We start from the raw sequence: 24,503 nt of genomic DNA, 5'->3' as shown, positions 1-24,503 counted from the left end.
CATTGCTGTCCAATTACCATTGAGCTCTCACCTGCAGAAGGCTGCCATTATCCAGAAGTTGGTGTCTGTAGTCTGTTGCAATGGGTAGGCTGTCTCTGAGCCAAGATATGGAAGGTGAAGGATTCCCTGAAGCTTCACAACGCAGTTGAACTGTTTTGTTAACAGTTGATACCAGCTCTTCCCCAAACTCCCCACCTTCTGAATGAATAAATGGAGGGACTATAAAAAGGCAAATAAAAATGAACGTATGCAAAGGGACCTCAACTGTTCACATTTTATATAAATGATTTGTATAAAGATGTGGAAGGTATGGTTGCCAAATTTGCTGATGACAGGAAAGTTAGTTGCGAGGAGGACATAATGAGGCTACGAAGGGATATAGAAAGGTTAACTACAAATGATTATAGAAAGGTTACGTGAGTAGGTAAATATCTGGCAAATAGAGTATAATGTGGGGAAATGTGAAATTGTCCATTTTGGCAGGAATAAAAATCAGATTGTCCAATGACGAGAGGTTTCAGAACTTTGAGATGCAGAAAGATCTGGGTGTCCCAGTGCACAAATCACAAAAAGGCCAATATACAGGTGTAAGATATTACGAAAGTTAACAGAATATCATCATTTATTGTGAGGGCAATTGAACAGAAATAGGGAAGATCATATTTCTGTTATACAGGGCAATGGTGAGACCACATCAGAGTACTGTTTATAGTACTGCTCACCTTATTTAAGAAAGGATATAAATTGCATGAAGTGATTCAGAGAATGTGTACCGACTTATATCTGAAATTAACATGTTGTTTTATGAGGAAAGGTTGGACAGGTTAGGCTTGCATCTGCTGGAGTTCAGGAGAATAAGAGGTGACTTGATTGGACCAAATAAGAACCTGAGGTGCCTCGATAGGGTAGATGTAGACAGACTGTTTATTCTTTTTGGAGACTCTAGTATTTGGGCTCACTGTTTAAAAATAAAGGATCACTCATTTAAAACAGAGGTGAAGTGAATGTTTTTCTCACAGTGTCATGATGTTTGCAACTCTCTTCCTGTAAACGCTGAGAAAGCAGACTTTTGAACATTTTTAAGGCAATGGTGGATCGATTCTCAGTAAGTAAAGAGTTCAAAAGTTAGCGGGACAGGTGGAAATGTAGATTTGCGCTTGCAATCAGATCTGTTAACTTCTTACTAAATTACGAGGCAGGCCTGAGGGATGAATGGCCTACTCCTGTTTCTTGTTCATATGTTCATAAACTCATGATTTCTGCACCACAGACAAAGTAACATCAGGAAAGGGAACAGATATAAAGTGCTTTCCTGGTCCGCAAGCTCAATTGAAACAGCTTGACTTCATTTTAAAGCACAAAAGTGTAAGGCAGCAGAATTGAAACCAAGGAAATCTTCTGCTATATTAAAAATAATCAGGCAAAAAAGTAGTTCCTTACAAATGGTTAAAGTCAGGTATGCATTGCCTGGGAATATGGTGGAGACTGGTTGAACAGAAGCACTTAAAGGGAATAAGATGCTTATTTGAAAAGGAACAATGTGGAACGTTACAAGGAAGATGTGAGGGGATGGCACTAAGTGAATTTTTTATTCAGAGGACCAGAACTAACATGATGAGCTGAAGAGTGGCTTTCTGTGCTTTAACAATTCTGTGATTCTGTGAAATAAATGGAGTTACATGGGGCAAGAATCTGAAGATGGTGGGCTTGTGGGGACAGAAGGTCAGAAGGAAAATTGAAGACTCACCTGTCTGGGTTATGTGATTAAGTCTTGGACTTAAACATAGAACATAGAACATAGAACATTACAGTGCAGTACAGGCCCTTCGGCCCTCGATGTTGTGCCGACCTGTGAAACCAATCTGAAGCCCATCTAACCTAAACTATTCCATTATCATCCATATGTTTATCCAATGACCATTTAAATGCCTTTAAAGTTGGGGAGTCTACTATTTTTGCAGGCAGGGCATTCCACGCCCTTACTACTCTCTGAGTAAAGAACCTACCTCTGACATCTGTCCTATACCTATCACCCCTCAACTTAAAGCTATGTCCCCTCGTGCTAGCCATCACCATCCGAGGAAAAAGGCTCCCACTGTCCACCCTATCTAATCCTCTGATCATCTTGTATGTCTCTATCAAGTCACCTCTTAACCTTCTTCTCTCTAACGAAAACAGCCTCAAGACCCTCAGCCTTTCCTCATAAGACCTTCCCTCCATACCAGGCAACATCCTGGTAAATCTCCTCTGCACCCTTTCCAATGCTTCCACATCCTGCGGTGACCAGAACTGTACGCAATAATCCAAGTGCGGCCGCACCAGAGTTTTGTACAACTGCAACATGACCTCATGGCTCCGAAACTCAATCCCTCTACCAATAAAACCTAACATACTGTACGCCTTCTTAACAACGCTATCAACCTGGGTGGCAATTTTCAGTGATCTATGCACATGGACACCGAGATCTTTCTGCTCATCCACACTACCAAGAATCTTACCATTAGCCCAGTACTCTGTATTCCTGTTACTCCTTCCAAAGTGAATCACCTCACACTTTTCCGCATTAAACTCCATTTGCCACCCCTCAGCCCAGCTCTGCAGCTTATCTATGTCCCTCTGTAACCTGCAACAGTCAAGTTTTTGACTCAAAGCTGAGTCTACTGTTACAGCTGCCCTGCAGATGAGGATAAAAATGAAATGCTGGGAATCTGAAACAAAAGCAGAAATCATTCAAGAACCTCAGCAGGTCTGGCAGCCTGGGTGAAGAGAAAGCAGAGTTAATGTTTTGAGTCCAGTGACCCTTCTTCAGCTTGGATTTGAAACATTAACTTTGCTTTCTCTCCACAGATGCTGCCAGACCTGCTGAGTTTCTGCAGACAATTCTGGTTTTGTTTCCTGCAGACTAAGACTGTTCTATGTATTGAGGAATTAATTATACTTGCTGCTTGATTTGGGACGGTTTCACTTGCTGTGGTTTCGGTTTTGCTTATACACTGAAGATTTTTGGAATTTGTTACCAGTACTATTTCCAAGAGAATGCAGTGTTGTACAACAAAAAAATCAGTTAAAAACTAAGTTGAGAAAACAAGGAGGTACATGAAAATGAGACAGAAGCACACTGGGCAACAAATCAGGAAATACAGAAGCCTTCTGGTGCATGCTCTTGGCTACTTCTGACATACCTAGTTCTTTAATTATCGTATTTAGTGATGACTTAGTGGCATTTTTCCGCTTATTTAGGTTTATTGATCTTGGTCTCCTGCCAATGTGATTTTACATATTTGTCTTCAACCTCTTGAGGTCAGTAGACGTGCTCTCTGTTGCTGCTGTTTTTGGTTGTTGGAGCTCTCGCACAAAGTTTTTTTTCAAAATCTGATATTGTTCAAAAAGGGGAATTATGCACTTCTTAAACAAGAGTCTCAGTGCTGTGCATCTAGTGCCTTGATGGGGTTGTGACTAATCCACAAGTACTCAGAACAGGTAATAAAGAAAGCTCTTTATTCCCACTGACTGAGAGCAATCTTAACCTTGTCTCTCACAAAATGAAAAGAATGCTAAATATACACTCTGTCTGATGTGTTCAATGGACAGTAGACTTAGGCATGCTGTGAATGCAGTCTTCAAACAATGCCACCATTTTTCTGCAAGAAAGTTAGGTTAAAATTACCATTGGTGACTCCAGTAACTTTGTACTCAGTACTCTCTCTCTCTCCGTTTGCAATCTTTTTGATGCAAAGGCTTTCAGAACCACAAGCTAACCATAAAGTTTTAGTGACCTCATCCTTAGACTTATCAACTTTTCTAATCTTACTTTATACTCTGCTTTGCATTTGGGTGTGGTCTGTGATAGGTAACATGAGTGAAATGAGTTATTGATCACTGATGTGCTTGAAAGATGAAAATAATATGTATCCCTTTAAAACTCGCAATACCCCAGATCTCTGCTACTTTGCCCATAATGTTGTCCTGCGAAGCATGTCCCAAATGCAACAAATATGCAGAGAAGTTTAACGGTTCTGTGATCATGACCTGACCCAGGTGAAAATGTAAGGATACAGCTAGCTTACACAGCACTTGTAAACGTCATAGACTGAAACAGACTAATCCCAAGAACATTACTCCTCTTTCCTGGCTTTAACCTGCTGTCTAGAAATTAGCATGTTAAGTATTTTTAAAATGCTCTAAATACATAGTGGAAAGAGAAGAGGGTCAATAAACCACTTTAAACTTGAAAACAAATGAAGGAAATGTTAAATGTTAAATTATAAATTACGTTGTGTAATATATTACACAAATGGGAACTTCACATAAAGAAAGATAGGAATTTTTAAGAAATGCTCTATCGTAAACCATAATTGAAGGAGGGAAAATGTGCAGAAAGGGAACAAGCACAAAGTGGACAATACCTCCTGGTTAAGTTATCAAGTGCAATGAAAGCAGTCTAAGACCATATCACTGAATTATTGAAAACACAACCCCAAAGTCCTCTGCTCACAAGGATAATTGTCTGACACTTGCATATGGTTACTCACTCAGAACGACAAGCTCGTAGTGCAGTTGGTCCTCTCCAACCTCATTGACAGCTCGGCATGTATATCGCCCGGCATCATCAGCTTGCACCCTTGGGATCTGCAGGATATGGCTCCCTATTAAGAGACATTCACAATTTGGTTTAATTTATTCAAGATGTTCTTTTCAAATTAAATACCGTAATTGACCAAAAGTAATGTATGGGGTAAAATAAATTGGTATCAGGGGAACTCCTTGTGGTTCCTTACGCACCTCTGGAGACTTAGGTTTTATAGGCTAAGCTTTGCTAAGGACAATATGTTGAAGATCAATTATTGTGTCGACATGTTTTCACAGAATCCCTACAGTATGGAAACAGGTCATTCAACCTATCAAGTCCACAGACCCACCTCCTTACCCTGTCCCTGTAACCCTGCATTTCCCATGGTTAACCCACCTAGCCTGCACATCCCCGGACACTATGGACAATTTAGTATGGACAATGCACCTAACTTGCACATCTCTGGACTGTGGAGGAAACTGGAGCTCCCAGTGGAAACCACACAGACACAGGGAGAATGTGCAAACTCCACAAAGCCATTTGCCCGAGGCTAGAATTGAACGTGGGTTCCTGGTGTTGTGAGGCAGCAGTGCCACCATTTCTTTCACATTAACAAATTCAGTATAATCTGGAGGCAACGTTCATTTGTGGAACATCCACACCATGACTGGTGGGCTTTAGACATTTAAATTAAAGGTTATTTGGAGAGGTAAGATATCCTTCTAGAGAAGTCAGGTGTCCTTTAGGATTTTAAAAAGTAAGCATAAATCTGTGTAAAAGTGGAATTGGTAGAGTTGTCAAGCTGACAAGACCATTAAAATTCCAATTCTTGTTCGATTTAAGACAACACACAGAATTAGTTAACAGTGCACATCAATCCTTTGGTCTCCCTGGCCTGCAGAGTGGACACAGAAGGCTGTTGTGTTTATCAGCAGAGCTGGTTGGCTATAGTTGAACAATGGTACAGCCTAATCCAATACACATATCACAACACTGTGTTACATGAAGATCATGATTACTCTTGTATGTGAAGAATATCACGCTTTCCCTGTTAATCTTTCTTCTTTCAAGAAGATAATCTAAGAGTAACTGTTTCTTAGTTTCCATCAACTTGGTATTATGATTCAACTTTTTTAAAAAGAATCATTATTTCTTCAGTAGGTGGGTCTCTTGACTCTAGATCAAAATCATGGAACTCCCTCCTTAACTGCATTGTGGGTGTACCTTCACCAAATGGATAATGGCAGTTCAAGAAGGCAGCTCACCAACAGTTTTGCAAGAACAACTAGGGATGGGCAATAAATGCTGGCTCAGTCAGTGACACTCGCATCCTGTGACTGAATTTTAAAATATGTTATATCAGGCACCTCTTAACTGGCACATTCTCCATAAGAGCTGTCACTGTAAACTTTAAGTTGCATAGCTCAAGGCTAATAGTAATCCTATTTTACAGTAACTGCCTTGGAATTCGTATAAGATCCTCATTATATGACCTGTCAATTCAGAGATGGAAAATTTCCCACTTAGGATTTGAATGATTGAAGAAAAAATACATGTAAATGAATAACTTACAATACCAAAAGCATAGGTTGTGCAACATGACTAAGAATTTATAATCGATTCATGTAGCTTATACCCAAAGCTCCTCCTGTTAAACTCCTGACATGATGCAGTCTGTAGCCTAACACATAAGCCACATTCTTAAGCAGCTCTTTTGTGTGTGTGTGTGTTTGCACAATTGTGTCTGTGTGCACATTAGTATGTGTACACACTTGTGTAGTGTTAAGTGTGTCGGTATGTGCAGCCCAGGAGGTTCATATTCCACAGCTAACCACTCAATGGTCCTCTGGTATTACGCATTCAATTGCTCTGAAGGAGGATGGTAAACTTAATTTTTAACAGTATTAACAGCTTAATAGATAATAGCATGAGTGCTCTGCTTAGTCATATACCCCATCTGCTGTTCTGCTACCTAAAAACTCAGATATTATGCTGCATGACAATAACATAGCCTGTCAGCTTCACTGAAATTAAAATGCCTTATGATAGAGACTGGTTGATTAGTGTGGCAGGAAATGGATAGTGCTAGCTGTGCTGCAGAAGGCAGGGTGTCCAAAGAGCATTTTGGATTTCAACAAGGTAAGTGCTACCACTTTCTCAAACCGATATTATGGACTTACCATACACTCCAAACTTAAGACACAAATTCTATTTTTGGCAAATAATGCAAAATTCCACAGTCACTCAACATTTGTTCCTACAATCAGTATCAACCAGTTCAGTCATTTGGGTCAGCTACAGAATAAAGCCTAGAGTCATACAGTCACACAGTATGGAAACAGACCCTTCAGTCCAACTCATCCATGCTGACCAAGTTTCCCAAATTAAACCAGTGCCACTAGCCTGCATTTGGCCAATATCCACTAAACCTTTCCTATTCATGTACTTATCCAAATGTCTTTTTAATGTTGCATCTACCACTTGCTCTGGCATATTAACCACACTTTGTGTGAAAACGTTGCTCCTCAGGTCCCTTACAAATTTTTCTCCTGTCACCTTAAAAATATGACCCTGTCTACCTGTGATGCAACTTTCAAAGAATTATATACCTGAACCTGTAGGTCTCTCTGTTCAACAACACTACCCAAGACTCTAACATTAACTGCATCAGACCTGCCCTTGTTTGTTTCACCAAAATTCAATACCTCGCATTTATCCAAATTAAACTCCATCTGCCACTCCTCATTGAGCCCCATTGGCCCAATTGATCAAGATCCCTTTTTAATCTTTGATAACCTTCTTCACCATCCACTATACCACCAATTTGGGTGTCATCCACAAACTTACTAACCTCCTAAATTCTCATCCAAATCATTTACATAAATGACAAACAAAAGTGGACCTAGCAGGAACGCCACTGGTCACAGGCCTCCAGTTCGAGAAACAACACTCGACCGCTATCATCTGTCTCCTACCATCAAGCCAATTTTGTATCCAATTGGCAAGCTCTTCCTGAATCTTATGTGATCTAACTTTACTAATTAGTCTACCACGCGGAATCTTGTCAAAGGCTTTAAAGTCCATGTAGAAAACGTCTACTGCTCTGCTCTCGTCAGTCTTTTGGTTATGTACTCAAAAAACTCAAGTTTGTGAGATACAATTTCCCACACACAATGCCATGCTGACTATCGCTAATCAGTCGTTGCCTCTTTTTTAAGTACCTAACCTCTACACTGTTAATCCATTCCCACTAAGAATTCCATTGAAACTTCCCAAATTTATTCCACTTGGGTTTCATGTAACCAGGTAAAAGAGGAGATTTTTATCTGATCAACCTGAGGACATCCCCTGCTGGCCTCTTACCTGCCCTGGACCTGTTTATTGTTAATTGCCAACTGCCAACCCGACATCGACTGCCTCGATTTCTCCACCTCCCTCACCAACTCCAACCTCTCCCCCTCTGAACATGCAGAGCTCCACTTTCAGGCCTTCAGTTTCTTCCCCTCCGACGACCCATCCAGCTCCCACCCCCACCAATACCCTCCTCTGCCTCGCCGAACTAGTCCTCACCCTCAATAACTTTTCCTTCAATTCTTCCCACTTTCTCCAAATCCAGGGGGTTGCCATGGGCACTTGCATGTGCTCCAGCTATACCTGCCTGTTTGTAGGTTATGTCGAACAGTCACTCTTCAGTGTGTACATCGGTACTGTTTCCCAACTCTTCTGCTGTTACATCGATGACTGCATCGGTGCTGCATCCTGCAACCAGCCTGAACTGGAGCAGTTCATCGACTTCGCTAACAACTTCCACCCCGCCCTCAAACACACTTGGTCTATCTCAGACACCTCCCTCGCCTTTCTTGACCTCTCTGTTTCCATTTCAGGCAAGTTTACAGACTGACATTTACTATAAACCCACAGACTCCCATAGCTACCTGGACTACACCTCCTCCCAACCTGAATCCTGCAAAAAGTCCATCCCGTTTTCCCAATCCTCCATTTCCGTCACATCTGCTCTGACGAGCAGACATTCTACACTCAAGCATCCCGGATGTCCGCCTTTTTCAAACAACAGTCTTTTCCCCTCCTCTGTCATCCAGGCAGCCCTCCACTGTGCCTCCTCCATTCCCTGCTCCACAGCTCTTAACCACCCCCCCTCCAAACATAATAGATAGGGTCTCCCTTGTCCTCACTCTCCACCCCACCAACCTCCGCATCCAACATATCATCCTCAAAAACTTCTGCCAACTCCAATTAGACCCCACCACCCAGAACATCTTCCACTCCCTTTGCCTTCCACAAGGACCACTCCCTTCGCCACATCTTAGTTCGTGCCACACTCCCCCCAAGCACTCCAACCCGCCCAGTACCTTCCCTAGTAACCATAAAAGATGCAACACCTGGCCACACACTACCTCCCTCACCTCCAGTCAGGGCCATAAATAGCCCTTCCAAGTGAGACAGAGCTTCACCTGTATCTCCTCCAACCTAGTCTATTACATCTGGTGCTCCCGATGTGATTTTCTCTACGTCAGTGAGACCAAACGTAGGCTTGATGACCATTTTGCCAAGCATCTTCGCCTGGTCCGTAATGGCCAACTTAACCTCCCGGTCACCACCCATTTCAACTCACCGCCCGACTCCCCCTCCAACAGGTCCGTCCTCGTCCTTCTCCAGTGTCGCAGTGACTCGCAATGCAAATCTGAAGAACAACACCTTATCTTCCGCCTGGGCACCCTCCAGCCAGGAGGACTCAACATTGAGTTCTCCAATTTCAAATAACCTTACCACTCATCTCCCAGCTCCCCTTCCAGCCCCACCTCCTCTCTTCCTTTCCACCTTCAGACCCTCCCTTTCAACCACCAACCGACTCAGCCCTCCCATCGACCAACCAGGTCATACCTTCTACCAGTGTCCACCTATCACCACCATTCCACCTCCATCCCTCCCCCCCACCCACCCTCCATATCTGCAGCTCCCCATACCCACACATCCAGTCCTGTAGAAGGGTTATACCCAAAATGTTGACTGCTCCTTTCCTCCAGATGCTGCCTGGCTTGCTGTGTACTTTCAGCCTCCTATTTGTATACCTTGGATTCCAGCATCTGCAGTTTTTTTTAATCTCTTAAAATAAGCCCCCTAGCAATGAAGAACATTGTTCTAATGCTTAACGCAAGCCCATTTCAATTATTTCTTAAATAAACTTTGCCACCTCCTACAATGTTTTCAAATATTTTAGGGCAATATTTACACCCAGAATGTACAGTAATATTTTTTGTGTTGCAACTATGCCATTTACATACGTATGGATATGCACTCTAAAGCAAAGTGGCACGTGTCCTTTCACTGTGGTAAATGAGAAAATCTATCAATGTACATAAAAACGAAATGAGCAACACTAAGGTAGCTTTGGACCTACCTGGAAGAATCAGGACATCGTCCGTGGCAGAGAGAGCTTCACCGTCCTTGTACCAGGAGAGAATGGGAGGTGGAATGGCATTAGTCTCACAGTAGAGAGAAACTGGGTTATTCACAATCACTTCCCGATGCTCGACAATCTCCTCTGCTTCATCCTCCCGGTATAACACCTCCCAGGCGGCGTTCACACCATATAGCTTCTGGAAGATTGGAGGCACTGCAATGTGTGCAGAAGAAAAGGATTTCTAACATAATTCAAGTATTGCAGAGTTCCACCTATCTACTCAAGCATGAGAAACTTGAATTCATATAGGACTTTATACAACCCCAGAACACCACAATCACTTTACAACCTTAAAATATCTTCTGACGCTTAGTGACTGTTGTTACATAGAAAAGGCAGAAGCTAATTTGTACACAGAAAGCTCCCACAAACAGCAGTGAGTAAACAAATAAACTAAAACAGGCCATTTTGTCATTATTTCATTGCTGGAATGTTAATTGAGAGACCATTGCAGCTCTTCATCAAAATAGCACACCTGAGGCTTGAAAGGTGGCTCTATCCAAAGAGTGGTATATCCATAATAATGCAGCACTCCCTTAGTGCTGTAGTTATTGGGTACTGAAATTTTACACTCTCATCTCTGGATTGGGACTTGAACCCTCAAACTTCTGAAGTAAAATTGACAAAGTTGCTTACATCAGATTATTGCTAGCCTTGAAGTGGGTAGAGAGATGAGTAGGTGAGATTGTTTCAGGGACCTAGATTTCGAATAAAGCTTAAGGAAGTCGGGGAGTGTTCTTCAGGAGGTGATTTTCCAGCTGGTAATTTAAAGTCTTCACGTCCTAGGTAGGGGTTTGGTAAAACTAATCCTGGGAAATTGCTTAAACACAAGCAAAATATTAGAAGTTTGGATGAAGAAGGAAAGTCAATGTCAATGAAATGTTCATTATTTGAAAAAAGGTCACAGTGCTGTGCAGAGGGTGTCAGGGAGTGGGACCTGCAAAGATTGTATCTTTTATTTTTCTGTACATTTGATTGTGGACTGCAATGGGAAAATGACTGTTTTAGAAAACAATGATTGTGATAGGACATCAGCACTTTTGTAAAATTAAGCTATGAGTCCTTATTTTGCATGCTGTTAACACTGTTGTTTATTCAACAAGTTGTAGGGAGGGTTAGTTGTAGATGAATTGGCACCAGGGAAGGATACAATATAAGGTTCAGCCAGCAAAAATAGCTAGCTGATTGCTCTGTGGAGTGATGACTAGTTGTTGAAAGCCTTCCACCTGCCAACAACTATTCCCAGGTAGCTGAATAGAATGTGAGTGTAGATGAGACAGCCAGAAGCTTTCAGATCTCTGAAAGGGAGGTATTGTCCTTTTCTCTGCAGTAGAAAACATCTAAAGCCTGGAGAAAACCAATTTATTTATTCTCCCTCATAGTTGCTGTAAGCTGTTGCTTTTTAACCAATTAGTCAGAAACTTTACAAAGTATGAACCAATTGTTCTGTGCCTCCTGCAAGCAAGTGAAAGTACCTGAAGTGAGATTGAAGAACAGCAAGTCCTAGTAAACGAAAATTATCATCGTAACAAACCCGGTGGCCAGGAACCATTGAACTGCCTTCCCAGTTTTACACTCCACCCATAACACCAATTCTTTTTTTGTCTGTCTGCATGTGTGCATAAGGGGAGTTTTATAAAGGAGTTACTGTTTTAACTAGGAAAGTTTATACGTCAATAGTTAATTGTTGTTTACTTGTAGCTAAAAGTTATTTATTTGTAATAGTAATTCTTGTTCACCTGGTCCATGTTTTCTGTAAGCCCGAGAATAGCCTTGTCTCAGTGCTGTAACTGATCTATAATTCCCTCATTCTATTGTGGAATAAATAACCAGGAGAAGACATGGACTCGAAGAGTTCAATATATTCAGAACACAATGAGTTACTAGAAACAGAAACACTCAAGAGATATGGCGAATTAGATAGGGGAAATCGAGATCAATCAGAAAAGAACTGACTTATTGGGCCATGCCATTTCCTAAAGTATTCTATAAGTTCCAGCTGTCTGCAGTTTTACACTTTCCTTAAGAATAACATGGCTGAGATTGGGAACACATAATTTTAGCGATTTGAAATACAAAACACACCAGGCAGTAGACTCCCATCCTGAGATTCAGATGTCATAAAGAAACAGCTTGAGCCTTCTTATCAGAGTTTATGGTATGCTTGGAATCCTTTTGATGTATTACTCCCATGCAACACAATCTAAACCGTATGGAACTATACATTAGAATACCAGAAAACAGGAACTGTGCGTGAGGAGTCAGGCAAACTGGAATTCCACTGGGAAAGGACAAAGAAAATTAGCAGACCACACAGGGACCTCATGGAAATCTGGCTGTATTCACACAATTTGCCATCTCTGGAATTATTACTGACCTTGAATGTTAACATGAAAATCCTTTTCATCCTCTCCTGCAATGTTTGTGGCCACACAAGTGTAACGACCTGTGTCTGACACCCTTGTATATTTAATTTGGAGAACATGTCCTTTGTCAAGAATCTGAAGATGTTCAGTTCCTGTCAACAGCTGGAATAAGAGGAATGGTCAGGATTTAATGGCCATACCATGACCTACTTTGCCCTCCCCCACATAGCTAGATGTCATCGGTATTTTTACTGATTCTGTGCTTGGAATGGGGAGGGAAAGGGAAAAGTAATGCGGACTGAAACAGGATTACAATAGTGTGTTCTAAGACCACTGGCCCAAGTTCTTTCTGAATGCAGCTAATCAATGTCGTGTAGAGATTGGTGGATTAATCTTCAGCCTAGCTTCATGCAATTGGTGTTTACATGACCGTGTGTCTGGGATGTCTAAAGAGAACAAGGGAAAGGGAGGCAGGATAGATTTGGTTTTTTGGTAAACACCACAGAATTCCTGGGGTGATGAATAAACAGTTGAAAGCAGCCATTATTCCAGCTTTCCTTCAGTAAAGTTTTGTCAATGGCCGTGTTAACCATGGGTACGAATCTGATTTCAGTCGAGAGTGGGTGGGTGTCTTAATTTGCTGGTTGTGAAGTTGGAGGGATAGTAATTCATACTGAGGATCTGATGACAAAACCAGCAAGCATTGGAAAATACTAAGCAGGACTGGCAGTATCAGTGGAGCCAGAAACAGAGATAGGATTTCAATGGTGCGAACTGAAAATTACCCTGCTTCTTGACTGATGCTGCGTGACCTCTCAGTACTTACAGCATTTTCTGTTTCATTTCAGTTTGTCAGGATTTGCAATATTTTGTTCTTTTAAAATTCTGTGGGGATATTGATCATGTGTGAAAATGGAAATGGGAAATAAATCGAATGGCAGAATTTAGTTAAAATAATATTGAAGGAAAAGCAAACTAGGATATATATGTAGCACAGTCATAACCATAGCATGATGCAAAGCATTTCACAAAGTATCTCTAAATGTAATCACTATATAAACCATGGATAGGAAACAGCAGCAAACTTTGAACGTTCAGGTTTGCAAGTTGTTAAAAGTAACATTTACAGTGGATAAAGATGTAAAAAAGTATCTGGAATACTGAGCTTTTTAGCAAGAATTATAAAGTAATGGTGGTTATATATTATAGTTATAATGGTAACTCCATTTAACTCTTAAAATCTGGAGCACTATTTTGCAGTTACGGGTTCCACACAACAGAGGCAATGATCTGGTAGTATTTTCACTGGTATTCCAGAGAGACAGGCAATTTTCTGGTGAAAAAAGTTTAAATCCCACCACAACAGATGGTGAAATTTGAATTCAGTAAGAGTCTAACATTAACCATTTATAAACCTGAAAATATGAAATTAGTCTCAGAGATTGGAGACCCCATTAGTTATAATCGATAGTTTAAAATCCCATCTGGTCCTTTAGGAAAGGAAAACAGCTGTCCTCACCTGGTCTGGTCTATATGTGACTCACAATAATTTTGTTGACTCTTAACTGAAATGGACTAGCAAGCTACTTGGTTCATCAAATGACTGAAAAGTTTCAGAAAACCAGAGAGACCACCTTGTATCGAGTAGGCATTGGAAACAACAACAGAAAACTTAGCTCCATCAAACTATAATCTCCTCCTTGCTGACATCTGGGAGCTGCAAGGTGTGTGATTTATATATTTATTTTGGAGTTTGCATTTTGAACTAGTGACATGTGTGGTTTGGTCACTGTGTAGGAATGGGTTTTATAATTAACTCGTCAACTTTTCTGAAGCCATGATTTCAAAACCAGTATGTGTCAGACAGCAGCTGACTAGGGGCACTGCTGGAGTGATAATGAGAATTTCTACATATCGTGAATTTTACACTTGCAGAAAGAGAAATATTGAAATGCATTGGCCTGCTTCTGGTTTGGAAGAATCAAAAAGTGATTTTTGATAGGAAAAATAACCCAGAGATTGGAAGTTTTTGTTTTCAGTTTGCAGAAGACCTGGCTAGGGTCAAATGTCAGAGTAGTTTCTCCTGGAGAAAGGAGTTAGTTCAAGGGGAAAAAAGATTATACCAGAGTGGCCCAAATCTTGCAACTTATATACCAGAGCACCCACTCCCCACGAAGAGTTCTTGAGCTTTTGGGATGATGCTTGAGTGCATTCTGTTCAAAGCCTTACTTACTGATCTGTACCAGGATCTTATCAAGTAAGGCTGATTGTTCACAGGAAATCTTTTTTCAGTTATGAAAGCGAGTGAGAGATTACTGTTACCTGACCATCCTTATACCAGCGAAGAGCAGGGACCGGGGTTGCCCATGATTCACACATCAGTGTCAATGTGGTGTTCACCTTGGTCTTCACGTGAGTGACATGAAAACCTCCTGCTGTCTGATCATCCTTTGCTATCAGTGGAGGAACTGAGAAGAAAGAATTTTTTTTAAAGAGTTACCAACCTAATTGATCATAATAAGCTTTGCACCAAAAGATGATTGTCATTTTGCTTCCCTGGCCAATCTTGTCTGTTCTCTGGTATTAACTGCATCAATTGAAGTTAAACACACACAGGTGGAGGGTGCTGAGTGGATGTGCTCAGTAGAGTATGTAAAAAGATACATACTACTCATGAGTTAAGTTAGGAGGTGTACAGTTACAATGCTTACTTTTAAATAAACCTATCTCAAGTAAAGACTGACTTTGAACTCTTCCTTTAGCAACTTGTTATCAAGAATATAACACCTGGCTCATTGATTTCCCACTCGAAGGTGGCAAACCATCTAGAATTATCTTGGAAATCACCAGGAATTAAGGATTCATAATCAGCTTTACGATGCAAGCAACACAGGACTATTATCATAGGTCGTGAAGCATATAATATGCTGAGAGATCTTTGCAGGATGGATGTGAAAAGGATTGTTTCCTCTTGCAGGAGAACTGTTTTCTCACAGAAGGCCATGTCTCTTTGGAACTCCTCAAATGGCAGTAGAAGTAGAGTCTTTGAATGGTTTAAGGCAGGGATGGATAGATTCTTGATAAGCAAGGGGTGAAAGGTTGTTTTAGGTGGGCAGAAATGTGGAGCAATCAGATCAGCCATAATCTTAAGGTTTAAGAGGCCAAGTGGACTACTTCAATACTAAACCATGCATTTGTACAACCAATAAAGACATTCCACTTTGAAAACTTTTGTTTATGAATTAAAAAGTATATTGGACATGCGAATAAATGCTGTTGACTGATGACGCAGAAACATTTAATCAATATCATTTCCAATTGACAGGAAAAGATCCTGCACAGGTAAGTGGTGATGTCTGTCAATCAATGACTGTAAAATGCGGGTGGGTCTTTTGGAGGCATGTTCTTTTGACATGTGTTGAAAACTCTGGGAACATATACCAATGAAGAAGGCAACCCATTGTTTAAACCAGGTCTACATAGATGAAAAGAGTACATAAAAGCCAGGCCAAGATTCCAAGCTGCTCCTTCACACCTCTTAGTAGTTGTACCACATTAGCAGTGGTAGTGGGATGATAATCAATCATCTGTCAAACATGATAAGTATTAAACAAAATGGGTATCTTATCTTTACAAGCAATAACATTTTTCAGAGAGAACAGAAAATTAAAATCACTTCTGTGACAAGTTAGGAAGACTGAAGGCAGAAATCCTGATTCTATTATTGGATATGAATAATTGTTTTTTAAATGGGGATTAAAATTCACAAAAAAAGTGAACAAAAATATAACTGTAAATAGGTCTGGCTTTCTTTCATAGTATAAAATAAAAACATTTGTGAGGCTGAACTAAGCAAAGCGTATTTACCTCTTATAGCTTATCACTTTTTGTTTTCATACTCTGTAGCAGCCTTCTCAACCATAAGTTATCCTTGTTTTCTCTTTAGGATGCTTCAGGTTTTGAGTGTCACTTATTACTAAGCTACTGAGAAAGCACTTACTGAAGACTTTGAGCTCATAATCCTTCACAGCTTCCCCTGCTATATTTGTCACGACACAGCTGTAGCGACCAGCATCTTCCTCCTGTACATTCAGAATCTGGAGTCCACGACCTCCTGAAAACAGAAGGGTATAGCAATATCTAAAAAATTATGTATGTGAAATCTTGTTGAAAAAAGAGCCACATTACCAAAACTTATTATCTTGCACACATCAGGACAAATGCAAGAATGTTAAATATTAAACAAACACAACACTTTATACCAGAGGATAAAAGGATGCTGATTGGTTGGCAAGTCAACTATGATTGGCTGCGGCATTGCTATGGAGAAAGCTTGCACGCCTATGTTTTCCAGTTGCTTTTTTAATGGCAATGCGCCTGCCAGTTCAACCCAACCTGGCAACTAATCAGCACACTTTTCTGATGAGAACAAGACAAAAAAAAACCTCAGCAACATGTCTCTTCTTTCACAAATACTTAAGTTCCGCACTATCAAGTACTCATGTGTGAAATCCTTCAATTGGTAATATTTTTGCTTCTATTGAGTGTACTGTGCTTTGGTTCTTTTTAATGTTGTGAAAGGAGCTGTATAAAATTGGTTTGGTTTTTTTTTATGGGTTATATAGAACAACAATAACACTAATAGCTGCTACTTTATTTTCCCCACAAGAAAACAGCATGTCCTCTAAAAGCAAAATAAAGTAAACTTCTGATAATCTTGATTGATGCAGAAGTGTAACTGTTATACCTACTATACTAGAACACATTCCATAGGAGAGTTCCTGGACACACGCACTACTGAACTGCCTAAGAACTGCGAATACTTGGACACCAATGTCTGCTGATTCCCACCATTGCTTGTAACTCTGCACGCATCAATCCGGAATCAAGCAGTGCATGGTGGGTATGCATGTGATGTCAACAGATAAGGCCTATTTGATAATCTGCCATGCTCTTTTTCACTCTAAAACTCCCAATTGATTGATATCTGTCACAGCTAGGTGATCCAGTGGCTCTAGCTGCAATATTAGGGAAAGCAACCTTATGATTTGCAACAAAGGAACTGTGAGCAATTCAATGGGAATTTCACTTGTGAACTAAAAATATTCGTCTTCATTGTTCAGAGAAAATGATATAATTTTGTATCTCGGCTCAGGTTGTCCTCTGATGAGAGCTTGAATACATTGGGTCAATAAACTTTTGACATTTTAAAATGAAAGTTGATCCTATAGAAACTTTTAAAATCCTTTGAGGGTTGGGTCCATCAATTGAAGAGTCTTGAATTTGGGAGCATCATCTCAGAATGAGGGGGCGATTATTTAAGGACAAGATGAGAAAGAGTTTTTTCTCTTAGAAAGGTGTGTATCCTGGGAATTTGCTACCCCAGAGGGTAGTGAAAGCTCAGTCATTGAATATATTAAAGCTGAGATAAGTACAATTTTGGAGACGAAGAGAACAAAGAAATCTGGGGATTGGTTAGGAGACTAGAATTGCAGTTGAAGATCAATCATGATTTTATGAATGACAGAGCAGGCCTGAAGGGTCAAATGAACTATTCCTATTTGTTATGTTCTTGTTATAATTTAAGTACCAATCAAAGGTTTAATGAGAAGGGTTTATGTGGGAAGGGGTGCTCACTGAGGTTAGCACTATTGAATTTCAATAATAGAAGAAACAGTATGGTGAGAGACAAAAGCTGCTCAATTCCACTTGCACTTTCCCAATCCCTGGTATGTCTACACCCCTTTTCCATGATTAAGACTTCTCTCTCCTTTCAATTTAAGAACTTTATAGCCTGGTTCTTTTCTCTATTTCCAATTAGGGGCCTGCAAAGCCAGGCATTTGTTATAGTCATAGAGTTTTACCACACTGAAAGAAGTCTTTCAGCCCATCGTGTCCATGCAGGTCATCAAACACTATCTACTCTCGTCTCATTTTCCAGCACATGGCCTATAGCCTTGTGAGCTATGGCACTACAAGTGATCATCAAAATACTTCTTAAATGTTATGATGGCTCTCACCCAAACCAGCCTTTCGGCCAGTGAGTTCCAGGTAACAACCATCCTCTTCTTGAATCCCTTCTGAACATCCTGACCTTTATTTTAAGTCTATGCCCCTATACCCCATCTACTAAGGAGAAGTGTTTCCTCCAATCTATCTGATCTGCAGAGTGGTCATCCAGCCTGCCAGAAGAATATAAGATTTCCCACATTCAGCAGTCTGTGCAACACAAGTGACTGAGCACCCCTGCCATGTATTTAATTACAAAAAAAACTTCTTGCCCTAAAATTAACCTGAGTAGAAATTTAATCAAGCTTTCTTTTAAAAAAAAGGCTGGAACTCCTACCAAAAGACCATAACATATTGGAGCAGAATTAGGGCATTCGGTTCTGCCATTTGATCATGGCTGATATGTTTCTTAACACCAATATCCTGCTCCTTCCCATTACCGTCGATCCTCTTATTTATCAAGAACTTTTCTATCTCTGTCTTAAATACACTCAATGACTTGGCCTCCAAAGCCTTCTCTGATAATGAGTTCCACAGATTCACCACCCTCTGGTTGAAGGGATTCCTCCACATCTCAGTTTTAAAGGGTCATTCCTTCACTCTGAGGCTGTGTCTTCAGATCGCAGTCTCTCCTACTTTTGGAAACATCTTCTCCATGTCCACTCTATCCAGGCCTCTCAGTATCCTGCAAGTTTCAATGATATCCCCCTCATCATTCTAAACTCCATAGAGTACAGACACTGGATGCTCAACTGCTCTTCATATGACAAGCCCTTCATCCCTGGGATCATTTGTGTAATCCTCCTCTGGACCCCCTCCAATGCCAGCACCTCCTTCCTTAGATATGGGGCCCAAAACAGCTCACAATATTGATGGCAAATTAATTATCTGTATTTCCTTTTTAAGCATAGTTAGTAAATGTGGTGTGATAAATGCAACAGTCAATTTCTGCAGTGACTATGTCCCTGAAAGAGCAATAAGATAATGATCAGCTAAAATCTGTTGAGGAATAAATTTTATGCAGGTCACCACGAAGAAATTACCTGTCCCTCTTTTGAGAGTGCCAGGGGATATTTTACACCCTCTTGAGAATGAAGATGGGGTCTTATTACATATTTCATCTGGAAGACAGCACCATCGACAGTGCATGCCCTCAGCACACGATACTGAGTTTCACCTTAGACTAATTTGCTCAAATCATGAAATTAGACTTGAACCCATGGCATTGTGGCTCAGAAGAATATATATTTCCAATTGAGGCATGGCTGACGAATATGGTTTTGATTGGACCAAAGCTGATTTAATTTTGACTTTCAGTGGGTATGAATTGCTGGGGCTGGCGGGGCTACTCACCAACTGTGACAGCACATCAGCAAATCACACGCCAATCCCTATAGTCCTGTGTCCAGATGGACAATTGCGATAAATGTGTCTACAAGTTCTTGATCTGCACACCTGGAGGAGAGCCTTTATTTCATGAAATTGGTGTCATTACTTCTGTCACTCTACAAATAGAGATAGTAGTCGAAGAACAAGAGCTTCGATTATGCTAAAATAAAACACCTTGGTAGGAAAATACCTGGCAAAAGATGGATATTCCTGGAAGCCTTGAAGGGTATGCCATCCTTGAGCCAGCGGATGGTTGGGCTTGGATAGGCCTCAGCCTCACACGCCAATGAAGTTGGATTATTCACAATAACTATGACATCCTCTGGGGTGCCATCTTCACCAATACTGGGAATTCTGGGTGTAACTAGGAAAATAGTAACAACAAGGACATGATGTTCAGCACAGAAGTCTACCATAGACCCAACACTGCCATCCAGACTGCAGAAGGAAGGGGCCATAAGCTGATGCAACAATTCAATCAAGGGCTGAGTTGCCTCATGCACCATAATGGCTCTATGAAACATAAAGTAGTTATCACCATTTAGGTTGTTGCCTTCTTCAAGTGTACTGAGAATTTTGAGAACATGGACATATGCCTTGCTCCCAATCTTGCAGATTGTAAGAGGAATTGGCACAGGGAAAGGAACAAGAATGGGGACCAGGCGAAGGCTAGGATTGGGAACAGCAGAAGGAATGAATATAGGGAAAGAAATGAGAAGGGAGAATTAAGAAGGTGGTGTTAGAGCTCCTGTAATTTCCTCCCTTGTCTCCTACAGCAGCCTAGGATACAACTCATTTGGACCTGAGGATTAGTCCACTTTTAAGCCTTCTTTTTTGTCTGCCTTTGCTGAAATATGAATTACAAAGCAAATTGACACTGTTAACCATTGCAACAGTATGGTCAGATAATAGTGCACTGCCAGAGATGAATTTTTAAGGCAAAGGTAGATAGATTTTTGAGCAGTAAAGGAATCAAGGGTTATGATGAGCAGGTGCGCAAGTGGAGCTGAGTCCATGAAAAGATCATACAAGATCTTATTGAATGGCGGAGCAGGCTTAATTGTCTGTTAATTGTCTGTTCCTGCTCCTATTTCTTATGTTCTTATGTAATTCACCTTATCACTGCATCCACACAGGATCTCAATTTGAATTGGGATTGGCACAATGTGATCTTTTTGCTGAGAGGCAAGAGCAGAAACTAGGTCTCCAGTTTCACCATCACTGGTTGTTCTCATTGTGTGTGACAATCCACAGATTGATATTGCCCATTATTCTCAACCTATTGCTGTGATCATATAGCACAATCAACCATCCTAAACAGTCATTCCTTCTGCCACTGAGACACAAGGTCAGCAATATGTATCATCTACAAGATGGATTGCAGAAATCTGTCATGGTTATTTGACCGTACCTTCTAAACACATGAACTCCACCAACTAGAAGGATAAGGGCAATAAATGCATGGGAACACCACTGCTTTTAAAATCCTACTCCAAGCCACACACTTATAACAATGATGTCTTTTTCTCATCGTCACTGGGTTTTGAGGCTGGAACTCCCTAAGAAAGTAGCTTTGTTGACTAACAGGGGAGTTAGAGGATAGTGGGAGTAAGTAGGAAAATGCAGTTAAGGCCGTAATCAGCCAAAATCTTATTAAATCTCAGAGCAGGCTCAAAGGCACTGAATTGCATACTCCTGCTCCTAATGTATTTGTTTAAATCAAAGGCACAATGCACGTACCTATACCACGTGGTCTGCAGTGGTTCAAGAAGATGGTTCATGACCACCTTCCCAGGGGCAACAAGGCTTGGGCAATAACTGCAGGCTTTGCTATCCCGAGAAAGAATAGAAAAATTTAGATGAGGTTGAAAGGAAAGAGAGATAAAACGAAGGGGAAGAAGGGATATGAAAACTAAACTAAAATTTAAGAAATGATTAACAAGATTTTAGTTTGGAAGTGTAGACCAAATGGTAAGTATTTCTCTACCCATAACAGGTCAAACACCTGATGCAACTGAAACATTTTATCAGTATGCATTCATTAAAGTACCTCTATATTTCCTACTTAATTTTGCTAATAGCTAAGCACTGTGTGTTTACTTACACTTTCCGAAATCAGCTTCAGTGGTCAGCAGCCACACGACAAACTGTACAATTCAACACTGCATTAGGTGTGAATCAGGAAGGGAGTGAGAGGGGTTAGAATGTAGAGTGTCACACTGGTTCTTGGCTCTGGTTGGCGTAAAGATGTATGGAGTATTACTCTAGATAGGTTCCTTTATCAGGGAATCTTCAATGCTGGAGCTGGTGTAAAGCATTTCATTCTCCTCACTGAAAATCCCTTTAATAACTTCTTTTAGTGATAACAATTCCTAATAGGGTGAGCTATCTGGTACCATGGAATAAGGGGAAGCATCTCAGCACTAAGCATTCCCCATACAGTGAACTCATGGTCTTAACAGGGAAAAGAGGGGAGAGGAGGGACAGACAAGGTGCTTTTGATGAGCTAAGAAAGAAAACACTAACCCAGGCCACTTTTGATGACATAGTAAATGCAGTAGCCTATTAATCACCTGACCCATTTATTGTTCTGCACATACCAACATATTCATTTTTGATCAATTGAAGTTGGAAAAACTTTGCTTTTATCTCACTTTTGTTCCCAGGTGTATCTCTCACCATTCAGTGATCACAAAGTTTTCTGGCAGTGTTAGTCTGAAACTTAATCCGATGTTAACTAATTCTTGCCCTCTGAATCACCCCCACCCCTACTCAGTAAGACGTGGCTAATCAGTCCTTGGCACAGATGGGGGAGTTGTAGCATTGTGGTTTTGTAACTGGACAAATAATCCAGAGGTCTGGGCTGATGTTCTAGAGACGTAAATTGAAATCCCACCATGGCAGCTGGTGGAATTTAACTTCAATAAAACAATAAACATGAAATTAAGATCTATTCTCATCAATAATGATCATGAAACATTTTGTTATGAAAACCCATCTGGTTTTCTGAAATAACAAGGTGTAGAGCTGGATGAACACACAGGCCAAGCAGCATCAGAGGAGCAGGAAAGCTGACGTTTCAGGTCTGGACCCTTCTTCAGAAAATGTTCAGGAAAGGAAATCTGCCATCCTTACCCAGTCTGGCCTTTATGTTGTGCCAGAACAACAGCAATTCAGTTACTCTTAACTATCCTCCAGAAATGGCTGAGCAAGCCACTCAGTTGTAGTTGAGCCACTATGGATGGACAACAAATGTTGGCTTTGCCAGCAACACTACATCCCAAGAATGAGTAAAACAAAAAAGCACCCCATTGTGATGTAGATGGTGTCAACAGAGAGGGTGAGGGTTCACATTTACAAATTTAAATTTCGGTGCTCCACATCATTGCAATTCAGTGTGCCCCAATGCTGTCTATCCCAGTAAATAAACAGAAGTAGTAGGAACTGCAGATGCTGGAGAATCCGAGACAACAAGGTGCAGGGCTGGATGAACACAGCAGGCCAAGCAGCATTATAGGAGCAGAGAGGCTGACGTTTCGGGCCTAGACCCTTCATCAGAAAAGGGGGAGGGGAAGGTTTTGAAATAAATAGGGAGAGAGTGGGAGGCGGATAGAAGAGGGATAGAGGAGAGGATAGGTGGAGAGGAAACAGACAGGTCGAAGAGGCGGGGATGGGGCCAGTAAAGGTGAGTGTAGGTGGAGAGTTAGGAAGGGGATAGGTCAGTCCAGGCAGGACGGACAGGTCAAGGGGGCGGGATGAGGTTGGTCGGTAGGAGATGGAGGTGCAGCTTGAGGTGGGAGGAGGGGATAGGTGGGAGGAAGAACAGGTTAGGGAGGCAGGGACGAGCTGGACTGGTTTTGGGATGCGGTAGGGGGAGGGGAGATTTTGAAACTTGTGAAATCCACATTGATACCATTGGGCTGCAGGGTTCCCAAGCGGAATATGAGTTGCTGTTCCTGCAACCTTCAGGTGGCATCGTTGTGGCACTGCAGGAGGCCCAGGATGGACATGTCGTCTGAGGAATGGGAGGGGGAGTTGAAATGGTTCGCGACTGGGAGGTGCAGTTGTTTATTGCGAACCGAGCGTAGGTGTTCTGCAAAGCGGTCCCCGAGTCTCCGCTTGGTTTCCCCGATGTAGAGGGAGCCACACCGGGTACAGCGGATGCAGTATACCACATTGGCAGATGTGCAGGTGAACATCTGCTTGATGTGGAAAGTCTTCTTGGGGCCTGGGATGGGGTTAAGGGAGGAGGTATGGGGGCAGGTGTAGCACTTTCTGTGGTTGCAGGGAAAAGTGCCGGGTGTGGTGGAGCTGGAGGGGAGTGTGGAGCAGACAAGGGAGTCACGGAGAGAGTTGTCCCTCCGGAAAGCAGATAAGGGTGGGGATGGAAAGATGTCTTTGGTGATGGGGTCGGATTGCAGATGGCGGAAGTGTCGGAGGATGATGCGTTGGATCCGGAGGTTGGTGGGGTGGTACGTGAGGACGAGGGGGATTCTTTTTTGGTTCTTATTGCGTGGACGGGGTGTGAGGGATGAGGTGCGGGAAATGTGGGAGACACGATTGAGGGTGTTCTCGACCACCGAGGAGGGGAAGTTACGGTCCTTGAAAAATGAGGACAACTGAGATGTACGGGAGTGGAATGCCTCATCCTGGGAGCAGATGCGGCGGAGGCGAAGGAATTGGGAAT

General features: G+C 41.5%; 1 protein-coding gene across 1 annotated transcript in view; it reads right to left on the bottom strand.

The window, feature by feature from the left end:
• LOC109918284 (hemicentin-1-like) overlaps positions 1–24,503 on the bottom strand; it is a 417,033-nt gene that overhangs the window by 110,671 nt on the left and 281,859 nt on the right. The window contains exons 50-56 of the mRNA XM_048613389.1: positions 20,007–20,180; positions 16,419–16,532; positions 14,741–14,886; positions 12,430–12,580; positions 9,990–10,205; positions 4,533–4,646; positions 32–219 (exon numbers count right to left, since the gene is read on the bottom strand). Coding sequence (XP_048469346.1) covers positions 32–219; positions 4,533–4,646; positions 9,990–10,205; positions 12,430–12,580; positions 14,741–14,886; positions 16,419–16,532; positions 20,007–20,180 — 1,103 coding nt within the window. The remainder of the gene's footprint in view (positions 1–31; positions 220–4,532; positions 4,647–9,989; positions 10,206–12,429; positions 12,581–14,740; positions 14,887–16,418; positions 16,533–20,006; positions 20,181–24,503) is intronic.

Source organism: Rhincodon typus, chromosome 28, assembly GCF_021869965.1.
Source record: "Rhincodon typus isolate 14 chromosome 28, sRhiTyp1.1, whole genome shotgun sequence".
NCBI classification, from domain to species: Eukaryota; Metazoa; Chordata; class Chondrichthyes; order Orectolobiformes; family Rhincodontidae; genus Rhincodon; species Rhincodon typus.
Note: the sequence above shows the minus strand (reverse complement) of the source record. Positions and strands in the feature narration are given on the sequence as shown.